Source organism: Linepithema humile, chromosome 6, assembly GCF_040581485.1.
Source record: "Linepithema humile isolate Giens D197 chromosome 6, Lhum_UNIL_v1.0, whole genome shotgun sequence".
Classification (NCBI taxonomy): Eukaryota; Metazoa; Arthropoda; class Insecta; order Hymenoptera; family Formicidae; genus Linepithema; species Linepithema humile.
In genome coordinates this window covers 13,250,448-13,264,113 of record NC_090133.1, presented here as the reverse complement: position 1 = coordinate 13,264,113, position 13,666 = coordinate 13,250,448, and the positions used below count along the sequence as shown (strand labels likewise).

The 13,666-nt window shown below is 40.0% G+C and overlaps 1 protein-coding gene across 2 annotated transcripts; it reads left to right on the top strand.

Moving 5' to 3' along the window:
• The first annotated feature begins 59 nt into the window (after positions 1-59).
• LOC105668103 (uncharacterized) lies at positions 60-9,650 on the top strand. Of its 2 annotated transcripts, XM_067358010.1 has the most exons (5): positions 62-2,034; positions 7,732-7,898; positions 8,133-8,288; positions 8,433-8,666; positions 9,294-9,650. In XM_067358010.1, the coding sequence occupies exons 2-5, from the start codon at positions 7,787-7,789 to the stop codon at positions 9,320-9,322; spliced, it is 531 nt and encodes a 176-aa protein (XP_067214111.1). In that variant the 5' UTR covers positions 62-2,034; positions 7,732-7,786; the 3' UTR covers positions 9,323-9,650. The 2 variants fall into 2 exon arrangements, 1 of the variants encoding a protein (XP_067214111.1); XR_010890945.1 differs by lacking the exon at positions 7,732-7,898 and having other exon boundaries at positions 60-2,034.
• The last annotated feature ends 4,016 nt before the right edge of the window (positions 9,651-13,666 follow it).

Genomic DNA, 13,666 nt, shown 5'->3' with positions numbered 1-13,666 from the left:
CGCGCGGCAAATAATGCAATAAAATAGGATGTTTTGATTGGTTAATTCGTGACGCAACGGATGACGCTGACGCGTGACGCGCTCAGTGGGAATTCGACCTAAGAATGAAATCACTTGCGGAATACAATCGTACGCAATAGTTGTGATTGGCTGTCTCAATGACGCACTCTCCGTTCCGCAGCTCTTTTCCGTATCATTTCACCCTAATGCTCCTCCATGGCGTAGACGCTCTTCGGTGAGTCTTTGACATTTTTTCAAATACAAATACAAATATCCCATACAGCACACAAAGATTGCATACACATTGCATCAATCTTTCATCGCAATGTTGCAATATTGCAAATTCACTGCAAAATGTTGTTGCATCATTACTGTGGAATTGCAGCAACGTTAAAATGTCCGCCTTTAGGAAGATTGTAACGAAATATTACAGTAATATTGCATTGTAATGAATTTGCAATAATGCATCGTTATTGAAATCTTAGAATAATGTTGCATATATTTTTATTTATTCGGACATTTATCTGTCCGATTTCTGAACAATCAGTTCAATATCTGAATTCCCTGTGTTAGGGTCGTATCAGAAAAATTTAACTGATAAAAATAGTTACTATGTTTTTAATTTTACTAGCCACTCTTTGGAAGTTTTATATCATCATAAAGAACTAAAACTTAAATACGAGATAGATTTTGCAACGCGCGTCGCATAGCGGTAAACGAACGAACTACCCAGGGAGAAATACAGGTCTAATAGACATCTAATAGACGTTTCTTCGACCTGTATTTCTCCCTGGGTAGCGATTACCGAATATTGCTCTTGTAATAATTGCTTTTGCAATGTTGCTGTCACATTCTTATAAAATATTACAATTCAATGTTCCAATAATCTCTCAACAATATTACATTGCAACTTGCAAGATTGTAACATTGCTGCAATGTAAATGCAATGTTTTGTGCTGTATGGGATAGTGCAAATACAAATTTTTTGCCTATTAATTTAATTTACGTGTAACGTGTGAACAATGAAAACTTATTGCATTTGCGGTTTCAAATTAAAAGCTAGAGAGAATAATAATATTTCCTTTCACAAGTAAGTATAACCTTAAAAATAATTTATAATCTTTTGCAGATATCATAGCAGTAGTTGAAAAAAGTTAAAAAAAGAAAAAATTAATTTATTTTTAACATTTTAGTAAATTTATTAGTCTTTTGCAACTGTTTTTAATAGATTCCCACACAATGAAACTCTCCGTAAGGCATGGTGTAATGCTGTAGGTCCGAATTTTTTACCTGCAAAAACATCAGTTCTCTGCAGTTAACACTTTTTAAAAGAATGCTTTTTCTATCCTTCTGGTGGTATGAATCTATGAAGACTCATTAAAAAAGGATCGCTACCAACAATATTTGGATTCCGAGAATCAAAGTAAGAATTCCCAGGTAGCAAGATGACGTCAAATGATATCTTAAGAGGATGCTGAAGTCATATTGTTACCGACCAAACTTCTAATTTTCTGGAAAGTATGGCATTTTTTATTGCTTTGATAGAATTACAAATCCTTTGGTGTAAGTAAAGTGCACATGCTAATCTTTCGGTGGATAGTGAAATTTAAACCAAAAAATAAAAAAAATTTTTGAAAATTTATCGACAATGTCACCTCAAAGAATTATATCTTTTATATCAAAATTATATTGCTTCAATCTGCAAAACAAGAGTGTGTGCCGAAGAAGAGCGTATGAAACAATAATGGAAAACCAAAAAAATAGAGCTTAGAGACTTATTTTCAAAATGCCATACTTTTCCAGATTTATTCAAAGCATGCGTGCAATATAGAAGAAAATGGTAAAAAAGAGCTATAGATTAGTTCCGCGATTTTGGGATAGAGGCGCTATACAGTTCTCAGTGCTATCTGTCATATACAGAATCTTTTAGGTTAGTTATGTGTGTTAGTTGTGCGTGTGTGTGTGTGTTTGTGTTATGTGCTACAAAACCCGGCTGAAAAAAATGGGTTGAAGGCACTCTGAAGGATAAAAATTGTATGTATTATACATAAATTTTGCAACATTTTTGCAAATATTTATATTATTTAGTTACATACATTCATATTCTAATTTCTGTAAAATACTTTTATTCATGTGTTTCATGTGTTTATATTATATATATTATGTGCTCCATATTATGTATATTCACATCAAAGTATCTATGTAAAAAGTTAATATTATTTTGTATATTGTATATATTTTTATAATAAATGTATATGTCATATAACTTATTTATAAAGCATGAAATATAAAGGTATTTTTAGTTTCTTGTATGTATCACTTGTAAAAAAATTTGGATAAAAAAAACATTAATTTTGTGACTTGCAATAATCTGTTTCAATATATACTTCTTTTAAATACTTGCAATTAGCCTTATTTTATGCGTTTACCTTGGTATCTAAAATACACATCAAAATGTAAAATTAATTTCTAGTTCAGTAGAAAAAAAACATTGTAGTCTTACACCAGAGAGGAATGATAAAATATCATGTATATGTAATAACAAATAAATCACTTTTCCACTGATATTATACACAACTTTGCAGAAATAATTTTATTCTGTGAATTTTGAATGTGTGGTGCAGTTTAAAACACACAGTCGAAATATGTTTATATTTTTTAAATAATAGTTCTGATTTTTCATGAATCACAGTGGTTTTATAAAATGTTCAATTTTAACAGTTTTTATTAGACTGTACTTTAGACAATATTATATTTTGCCATTTCTCTCTGTTGTAAGACAAGAATGTTTCGTTTCTACTGTAATACAAATACATTTTCGATTTTGATACGTATTTTAAATACCAAGTTAATCACATAAAATAAGGCTAATTGTAAGTATTTAAAAGAAGCATATAATAAAACAGATTATTGCAAGTCGCAAAATTAATGTTGTTTCTTTTATCAAGATTATTTTACAAATAATAGACACAAAAAAATAAAAATATCTTTATATTTCATGCTTTAGAAATAAAAAATATGGCATATATCATACATTTATTGTAAAAAAAGTATACAAAATGATGTCAATTTCTTAGAAAGATATTTTGATATGAATATAGATAATATGGAGCATATAATATACATTATATATATACATAGAGCATATGACGTAATAAAAGTATCTTACAATAAAAAATAAGACAAGCCAGAAGCGGTTTTCTCGTGGACTGGCATTAGAAAATTCTTATTCTTGTCTTCAAGCCAGAGGCGGTTTTCTCGTGGACTGGCATTAGAAAATTCTTATTCTTGTCTTCAAGCCAGAGGCGGTTTTCTCGTGGACTGGCATTAGAAAATTCTTATTCTTGTCTTCAAGCCAGAGGCGATTTCCTCGTGGACTGGCAATATAGAATAAGACAAGCCAGAGGCGGTTTTTTCGTGGACTGGCATTAGAAAATTCTTATTCTTGTCTTCAAGCCAGAGGCGGTTTTCTCGTGGACTGGCATTAGAAAATTCTTATTCTTGTCTTCAAGCCAGAGGCGATTTCCTCGTGGACTGGCAATATAGAATAAGACAAGCCAGAGGCGGTTTTCTCGTGGACTAGCAATATAGAATAAGACAAGCCAGAGGCGGTTTTCTCGTGGACTGGCATTAGAAAATTCTTATTCTTGTCTTCAAGCCAGAGGCGGTTTTCTCGTGGACTGGCATTAGAACATTCTTATTCTTGTCTTCAAGCTAGAGGCGGTTTTCTCGTGGACTGGCATTAGAAAATTCTTATTCTTGTCTTCAAGCCAGAGGCGATTTCCTCGTGGACTGGCAATATAGAATAAGACAAGCCAGAGGCGGTTTTCTCGTGGACTGGCAATATAGAATAAGACAAGCCAGAGGCGGTTTTCTCGTGGACTGGCATTAGAAAATTCTTATTCTTGTCTTCAAGCCAGAGGCGGTTTTCTCGTGGACTGGCATTAGAACATTCTTATTCTTGTTTTCAAGCTAGAGGCGGTTTTCTCGTGGACTGGCATTAGAAAATTCTTATTCTTGTCTTCAAGCCAGAGGCGGCTTTCTTGTAGACTGGCAATATAGAATAAGACAAGCCAGAGGCGATCTAACGTCAGCTAACAATTTTTAATAAATATAGTCAGAGGCGATCTAACGTCAGCTGACCGTTTAGAAAAAAGACAGCTAAAGGCGATTTATTCGTGAACTGGCAAATTGTAAGAAATATAGTCAGAGGCGATCTATTGTGAGCTGACAATTTTAAATAAATATAGTCAGAGGCGATCTAACGTCAGCTGACAGTTTAGAAGAAAAAAAGCTAAAGGCGATTTATTCGTGAACTGGCAAATTGTAAGAAATATTGTCAGAGGCGATCTATTGTGAGCTGACAATTTTAAATAAATATAGTCAGAGGCGATCTAACGTCAGCTGACAGTTTAGAAAAAAGAGAGCTAAAGGCGATTTATTCGTGAACTGGCAAATTGTAAGAAATATTGTCAGAGGCGATCTATTGTGAGCTGACAATTTTAAATAAATATAGTCAGAGACGATCTAACGTCAGCTGACAGTTTAGAAGAAAAAAAGCTAAAGGTGATTTATTCGTGAACTGGCAAATTGTAAGAAATATTGTCAGAGGCGATCTATCGTGAGCTGACAATTTTTAATAAATATAGCCAGAGGCGATCTAACGTCAGCTGACCGTTTAGAAAAAAGAGAGCTAAAGGCGATTTATTCGTGGACTGGCAAATTGTAAGAAATATTGTCAGAAATGATCTAACGTCAGCTAACAATTTTTAATAAATATTGTCAGAGGCGATCTAACGTCAGCTGACCGTTTAGAAAAAAGAGAGCCAAAGACGATTTATTCGTGAACTGGCAGATTTTAAGAAATATTGTCATAGGCGATCTAACGTCAGCTGACAGATTTGAAGAAATACGTATTTATTTTAGTTAGCAATTTACTGCACGTGTGGTCTGTTTATATTTTATCAGATAATTTATAAGGTCATTTAACCTTTTTTCTCGCAATTAAAATTCTAGCGTATGGCTGAATGATGTACATACGAGACAAAATAGACTTATACAAGGTGTCTAATAGATATAAGTTAGATATGATAAAATATTTTATTTGAAAAATGTATGTATAATACTATATATCTAATTGGAAAAATATGTTATATGCTTTTCCTAAATTTATTCTTATGTAATTAATACAAAATAAATAAATAAGTTAATTAATTATTGAATACATACATATACATATTGAATATAGTTATCTTTATTTTGTATTTTATATAACTGAAATGATATATACTTCCATTATTTCAGTCATTATCATATAAAATACAAAATAAAGATAACTATTTATTGAATATATGTGTATATGTATATATTAATTAATTGATTAATTAGTTATTTAGTATTTACTACATAAGGATAAAAATAAGAAAAGTATATGACATTTTTCTTCAGTGATATATATAGTATTATATGTATATTTTTCATTTATTATTTTGTCATATTTAGTTTGTATTTATTTGACACCTTGTATACGCTTATGTTTTCTCGGACATTATATTGCAGCCTTGCAACGAAATTTCAGTCGAGGAAACAAGCGCAAGCATCGTTTGTTTACAAACTTCCGATGACACACGTACACAGACCACACGTCAGTGTAGTGAGTCACCACTACAAACAAATGCGTACACACGGACCTACGCGGCATAGATCCGTAGGCTGCGCCGATAATGTCATTTCATTTTTAGTACTATCGAAATGATGGCGCTTTCGCGTCGGAGTTCGCCCGTCACTTCAGCATCCTCTTAATAACGTCTTAATTACGTTTGTAACATCAATAAGATATCATTAAAACATTGCTACCTGGGTTGTTGTTTAGTTATTATTATTTACATAATACTTATAAATTATATTTCAGAAGATTCCGAGATATTTCAGAGAGTTTTGAGACAATCGAGGAAACGTTTACATGACTGACTCAATACATCATAAACAATCAATGTTTGATGTGTCATTCAATGCAATAGATGTACAGTCAGAAGAAGTTATGAACAAACAGGATAATTTGAGTTAATTTTTAAATTGCATTTATAATTTGAATTTAAATTAATAGATTTTTTCTTTTGTCAATTCTTTTATTCTAGTGCTCAACCTGAGACTCTTCTGCGAAAAAGATCCGAAGAGACAATTCTCGATTCGTTGGCGATTGCGATCCCAACGATTTAAAGTTTCCAAGGAAAGCAATGAGAAACTGGAAGTGACAGATCTCAAAGGTTTGCTCTTTGAATTAAAGGATAAGAATTTAATATCAAGAAATGCTCAAGAACTCTTATCAGTAATTATTGAGATTATTCCTTTGTCACGCTCTCGTCGTATTTGCATACCAGCAAAAGAACTTGGATCATCTTCAGTAATTTGAAAAGAACTTTTGAGTGCATTGAGCACGTTATCGAGCGCATCCTTCGATTCAACTAGTAACAATCCATTATCTACATATAAGGCTAGAAAAACAGATACATTATTAAAATATTCTTTGTATATGCACGAATCTGCACTGCTCTGGACAAAGTTAAAAGATTTTAGAAAAGAATCAAATTTAAAGTTCCATTGCCGCGAGGCTTGTTTAAGACCGTATAGTGACTTTTGTAAACGACACACCTGATCTTTACTTGCGTTGACACCTTCTGGTACGTCCATATAGATCTCTTCTTGAAGATCTCCATGCAGAAACGCAGTTTTTACATCAAATTGCATTATCTCCAGGTCTCGTTCTGCCGCCATAGCTAAGAAGGTCCGTATTGATTCATACCGAACCACCGGTGAGAAGATCTCCACATAGTCAATACCAGGTTTCTGCGTGAAGCCTTTTGCACACAATCGAGCTTTGTAGCGCAAATTACTTTCGGGCAATGTTTCCTTAAGTTTGAACACCCATCTACAGCCTATAGTCGATTTCTCTTTTGGTAGAGAAATCAGTCTCCAAGTTTTATTTTTGTCATGCGCATCTAACTCTTCATTGATTGCTTCGGTCCACTGTACAGCATCCTTTCCTGAGATCGCTTCTCGAAAAGTAGTCGGTTCATTTGACTCTACTAGATTGGCTTCATATCTATTTGGTCTCTTGATTTTATTTCTATCTCTCAGGGAACGGCCTTGCATCTCATCTTCTTGACCAATTTCTTCTCTTGAGCTCTCGTTCTCGCATGCTCTTTCTGGTCGGTCTTCCAGGGGTAAATCCTCAATTTCCCTTTGATCTTCCTGATGCTGATCTTCATTCAATGGAAGCGATATGACATCATTTGCCAGCTTAACTTCTTTATCTTGAGATTTGCTGAATTTAACGTCTCGAGACCATAAACATAGGAATAAGGAGACGGAGTGTAAGCCGCGGGGGGTGAAGCCGCTTGCGGGGAGCGGGGACTACGGTCACATGGTACTTTGGTGCCGCATTGATGATTGGCTAAAGTTTGCGCAAGCGTAATATTTTATTTTGACCGAATAAGAATAACCTAAAATCACAGTGCAACATAGTGCATAGAAATCACAAATCACAATGCCACTGTGTATTGTAAAAAATTGCAAAAATCGGACGGCAAGTCGTTCGATTTTAAAAGAAAATAAGAAAAATAATAATATCATATCACAGATAAAAAATTATGTTCTATTTACATGTATTAAGATTATATCAAAATGAGAGAAATAATATAAATTACACATGTAATATAACTTTTTCAATAGATTTCCAAAGAATGAAAAATTAAAAATGTTATAGTTGGACATTTTAAAGCTAAATATGGAGTCAGTTCCACCTGGAGCTAGAATTTGCTCCGCACATTTTAGCAAAGATGCTTTTGATTTGTCATTTAATACGAAAAGACTTCGACCAAATACACTACCGAACACAGGTATCAAATAATATTATTATTAAAATTGGGAAAAGATACCTTTGTAGTGCTGTTCTTATTATAAGTTTCCTATTATAAGTTACTTTTTTATTTTACTTTTTGTAATAACGCGTTAGTAATAACATTACTTTTATAAAGTAACTTTCCCCATTTTGATTTATTATATGATTTACAAGATTATGTAGTTTGACTTGTATATCGCTTTATACATACATCTTTTGTTTACTTGTTTAGAACACGTTGCAGTAGATGCAGTAGATGCAGTAGATGCAGTAGATGCAGTAGATGCAGTAGATGCAGTAGAAAATATGGTTGCACATGTTTCAAATAATTTTAATACAACTTCTAAAATAGATAGAGCTACATCTCCTATCCCTAGAAGCAGTCATTGTAAGAAATATTTAACTTTATTTAATAATATATACAATTTTATTTTTAATATTATACTATTTTACTTTTAATAATATATACAATTTTAATATATACATGTTTTCTAAAATTACAATGTTTTACAAATTATTTGAAATTTTTTAGTTGTAGATCAGTCAACAAGTATGTCTCCACAGAGAGAAGATGACTCTCTTGAGAAAATATATCTCCATAAAAAACTGCAGGATACAAGAAAGTTTTATTCAAAAAAGATAAAAGTTTTGCGACAGAAGGTTCGACGAAGCAAATCACGGATTATCTCTTTGAAGGCAATTCTTGATTTACTCAAAAAAAACAATCTATTGGAAATGGAACAACTACAAATATTACGAGACATAGGTGGGACAAATTTTAAAATATTAGAAAGACAATTGCGTAATAATAAAGGCAAATGTGTAAACAAACAATTTGATAATCGACTTAAATCATTTGCTCTGACCTTACATTATTATTCACCGAAAGCTTATGAATATGTACGTCAAGAATTTAATAATTGTTTGCCACACTGTAAAACAATCTCTAAGTGGTATCAGAGCATTGAAGAAAAGCCTGGCATTATGTTAGAAGCGTTAAATGCTATTAGACAACGAGCAAATAGTGTCGATTATCAATTGTTTGGATCACTATTGTTTTGATGAAATGGCTATCCGTCAGCATTTAGAATATGATGGTCAAAAATATAATGGCTATATAGATATGGGTGAAAACATAAATACAGCTGACATGACTCTTGCAAAAGAGGCATTAGTATTTATGGTGCATAAATGGTGCATGGAAAATTCCGTTGGCTTACTTCTTAGTTGACAAAGTAAATGCAGAAAAAAAAAGAATCTTACTTTGCAATGTATTTCTTCTTTGCATGATGCTGGCATGCAGATTGTGTGTGTTACTTGCGATGGTACAGCTACTAACTTTGCTATAATGCAACAATTAGGATGTAATTTTGACGATGTTTTATCCTTGCAGACAACATTTCAACATCCAATTACAAATGAAACAATAGTAGTATTCCCAGATCCTTGCCACATGCTAAAATTGTTTAGAAATGCATTTGGGGATTTAAAAAATTTTATCAATAAAGATAGCAAAATTGTCAAATGGAAATATCTTGAAAAATTGTATAATTTACAGACAGCAGAAGGAATGCATTTGGGAAATAAATTGCGAGTACAACATATTAATTATAGTAAACAAAAGATGAAAGTGAGATTAGCTGCACAAACACTGAGTCGATCTGTCGCAGATTCATTACAATATTGTAAAGATATATTAAAACTGGATAGTTTCAAATATGCTGAAGCTACAATTAAATTTTTAAACACTTTTAATGATTTATTTGATCCCATACAGCACACAAAGATTGCATACACATTGCATCAATCTTTCATCGCAATGTTGCAATATTGCAAATTTACTGCAAAATGTTGTTGCATCATTGCTGTGGGATTGCAACAACGTTAAAATGTCCGCCTTTAGGAAGATTGTAATGAAATATTACAGTAATATTGCAATGTAATGAATTTGCAATAATGCATTGTTATTGCAATCTTAGAATAATGTTGTATATAATTTTATTTTGTAACGGGGCTCCTTTCTCGACGCCGCGGATCGGCTCGCCGGAGTCAGGGTTCGAGAGAAAGGGAAGTCCAAACTGACGTAACTCGATTTGATCTAACTCAAAGTCTTTATTATTTTATCTTACTTACTATTTACAATGGTTGCACGGCTGCGCTAAATCGCATCGCGAGAGGGTAGGCGGATGCCTTTACAATTCGCGTGCGGGGGGGAGTTGCGCGGCTGCGCTAAATCGCGTCGCGTCTGAATACTGGTAATACTCCGATCGCGGAAAGGGAGTAACCGCTCTTCGTCGGCGGAAGCGGTGAGAGTCGAACGCCGGGAGCACCCTGGCTTCGAAGAGGGAGCAACCTCTCTTCGTCGACGGAAGTAGCGGAAGGCCGAACACCGGGAGCACCCTGGCTTCGGAGAGGGAGCAACCTCTCTCCGTCGGTGGGAATAGCGGAAAGTCGAACGCCGGGAGCACCCTGGCTTTGAAGAGGGAGCAACTTCTCTTCGTCGACGGAAGTAGCGGAAGGCCGAACACCGGGAGCACCCTGGCTTCGGAGAGGGAGCAACCTCTCTCCGTCGGCGGGAATAGCGGTTGACTGCCTTGGGAGCTCCCTGAGGCAGTGCTTCGGTAGGACTTCGGATCGGGACAGGTCTCGTTATGCTGGCCGAGCCGGCTTTTATACCCGGCTCGGGCCTCCCACCTGCGAGTATCGGTCGCGCGGTGGGAGCGGTCCCCACGCTGGGGCGTCGCATGGGCGCGAGCGCTCGTGGGCGTCATAGGCGTCGAGCCTATCTTCGGGCGGTCGGGTGCTGTAGGGACAGTGTGTGAAACGCATCGTCACATCACCCCCTCTCTTAATCGACGGGAGGGTATAGCGGAATCCCCTTGCTTAGGTCTATGGGTCTTAATTCTAGGAAGGAAAAACTGGTTTCTATTTTAACTCTATTTATTCTTATCCTATTTTACAAACGAGCTTTAATGCTCGGTGTTGTGTGCGCTCGCGGACCTGGGTAGTTGACGGACCGCCCGGGGCCGGCCGTGGCGGTCGAAACAGACTATCCACCGGCCGGTTGCGGTGGTGAAGCGGTATTTCCGGCCTAAGAGGGCGGCGATGAGTGGAACCTCGACGGTGGTGCCGTCGCCCAGTTGTACCGTCGTCATAGCCGGATTAGGCCGGGTCTCAATTCGGGTGCTGGTGAAGTACCCTGGCCGAGCGGACGTCGGGGTCTGGCTGGACCGGGTGGCGGCCGGGGCTGCGGTGTGCGCGGCTCGTTTCGCTGGTTCCGGCTCTCGGCTTCTGGCGGGGGCCGATCGGGTCCGGGGGCTCGGGTTGGTCGGCAGTAGGGCCGGGGTTCGGCCGAGCGTAGCGGCGGCCACGGTGGCCCGGCTTCTGGGTCGTCGTGGCGGTGGTGGTGATGCGATCATAATTGCCTTCCGGCAGTTTTCCCGGTCGGACCGCTGTACTGAGATCCCGGGTCGCGGCAGTCGGCAGGCCGGACGGGGGTTGTCGGCCGTGGGCGGTGGTGCGGCGGTGGGCCTCGGTGAGTCAATGTCTTCGGCGCTGTCCGAGGACATCTCGCCGAACAAATTTCTAACTGCTTGCCGTCGGTTGGACATGATACTATTACTTTGGAAACTTGTCGCGAGCTCCTATTTATAGGCCGTGGGGGTCGGTCGCGTCGCGGACTGCGGTGTTTATGGGAAAACACCCTTGGAATACGGTTAGAGAGGGGCGAAGCTTGTTTACGCGCGTGTCTGGGTGGTTCGACATGTGCGTCGGCCGGCGGTGGGGGGGGGGGGGCCTGCGTTGAGCGCGGTGACTCGGTTTATTACTCTACGGTCTGTCCTTCTTCTCTTTCTCTCTTTCTCCGGCCTGTTCCGCGGTATCGGTCAATCAAGGCGCGGGTTTTAAATCTTGGACATGCACGTGGCGGTGCCACTTTCCCCTAGCGTCGCGTAAGTCAACGATGACGGGCGAAACAATTTTCCGAACGGTTAAGGGGCCGATAAATTTGGGCGCGAGTTTGGCCGCGAATGCCTCGCCCCGGTTGGACAAGGGACGGTCCCGCTTCCACACCCGGTCGCCGATTTGAGGTCGCCAGTCGCGGCACCGTAGATTGTAGTGCCGTTCCTGGCGTTGGAAGGCACGGGCTAGGTGTATTCGGGCTAGTTCGAACGCCTCCTCTAGCCGCTGGCGGGTGACTTCCGGAGTCCCTTGGTGGGTTACCAGTCCGCGATCCTCTGGGCTGGGCCTGGCTAGCTCCCGCCCGTGAGTCAGGAAAGCCGGGGTATATCCGGTTGCTTTGTGTCGGGCGGTATTGAGCGCAAATTGTAAGGCGTCAATGTGCTCGTCCCAATCCCGGTGACGCTCCTTCACATATTGGGCGATCATCGTCTTAATTGTGCGATTCGCCCGTTCTACTGGGTTACAGTGGAGGGCGTATGCCGGAGAGTTTCGGTGTTCGATCCCGAACGCGGCGAGCAGTTGTCGGAATTGGCGCGAAGTAAATTGCGTGCGATTGTCGGATATTAGCTGCTGGGGGCACCCGTGTCGGTAGATGACTCGCTTGGTGACCTCGCGGGCCAGGTTTGGGGCCGTGGCTTGCCGTAATGGCACCATCTCCACCCATTTACTGAATCGGTCCTGGGTTGTTAGTAGCCAGGTATACCCTCTGGTTGATCGGGGCAATGGTCCCACTAAGTCGACGGACACTTGCTTCCCGGGTGCGGTCACTAGCGTGGCGTGCAGGTCCCCAGCGGGTCGCTGCTGGGGCACCTTATATGCTAAGCAGGTGGGGCAGCGGCGGACGTATCTGGCGATCTCCCGGAACATCCCGGGCCAGTAATATAACGGGGCAATGCGGGCGACCGTTTTCGCTATGCCGAGATGACCGGCTGCCGGAGCGTCGTGTAGGCGCTGTAGGATGTCCCCTCTTTGTTCCTTGGGGACGCATCGCTTCCACTGATTTGCGGCAGGAACGTCGCTAAAATCAAGGCTGTGTAATACGTGGCGGACGAGACGTCCCTCCCGGATCTTGTAATCGGGAAATTCCGTCGGGTGAGCCTGCACCCTAGCGAGAGTCCGCCGGTACCATCGGCAGGTAGGCTCACGGTTAATCGCGCTAATTTGGGGCTCCCGGGATAACGCGTCTGCCACTTGGTTTTGTGTCTCGCGCCGGTACCGGATACTGAAGTCGAACTGCTGTAGTTCGAACAACCAACGTCCCAAGCGGCCGGTGGGTGCCTCTAGTTGTTGCAGCCATTTCAGGGACTGGTGATCCGTAAATACGGTGAACCGATACCCCTCCAGATAGCCACGCATTCAGCGGATGCCCCAGACTACGGCAAGGCACTCTAATTCAGTGGCGCTGTAATTTCGCTCGGCGCCATTGAGCGTACGGCTGGCGTACGCAATTACGCGCTCCCCGTCGTTGAGCTGTTGCGTCAGCACGGCTCCGAGATCGTGTGAACTTGCGTCGGTCTGGAGCAGGAATGGTCTGGTAAAATCCGGACAGGCCAGTACTGGGACCGACGTGAGAGCCTCCTTGAGGCGGAAGAATGAGTCGTTCTCTGCGTCCCCCCATGCCCATCGTGCGTTCTTTTTCGTGAGCCGCGTGATTGGGGCGGCCAAGGTTGAAAAGTTCGGTATGAACCATCGGTACCACGACGCCATGCCCAGGAACTGCCGAACCTTGCGTACGGTAGTAGGAGCGGGCCATCCCGTAATGGCGGTCACCTTTTCGGGATCGGTACGGATACCCCGCCGGTCGAT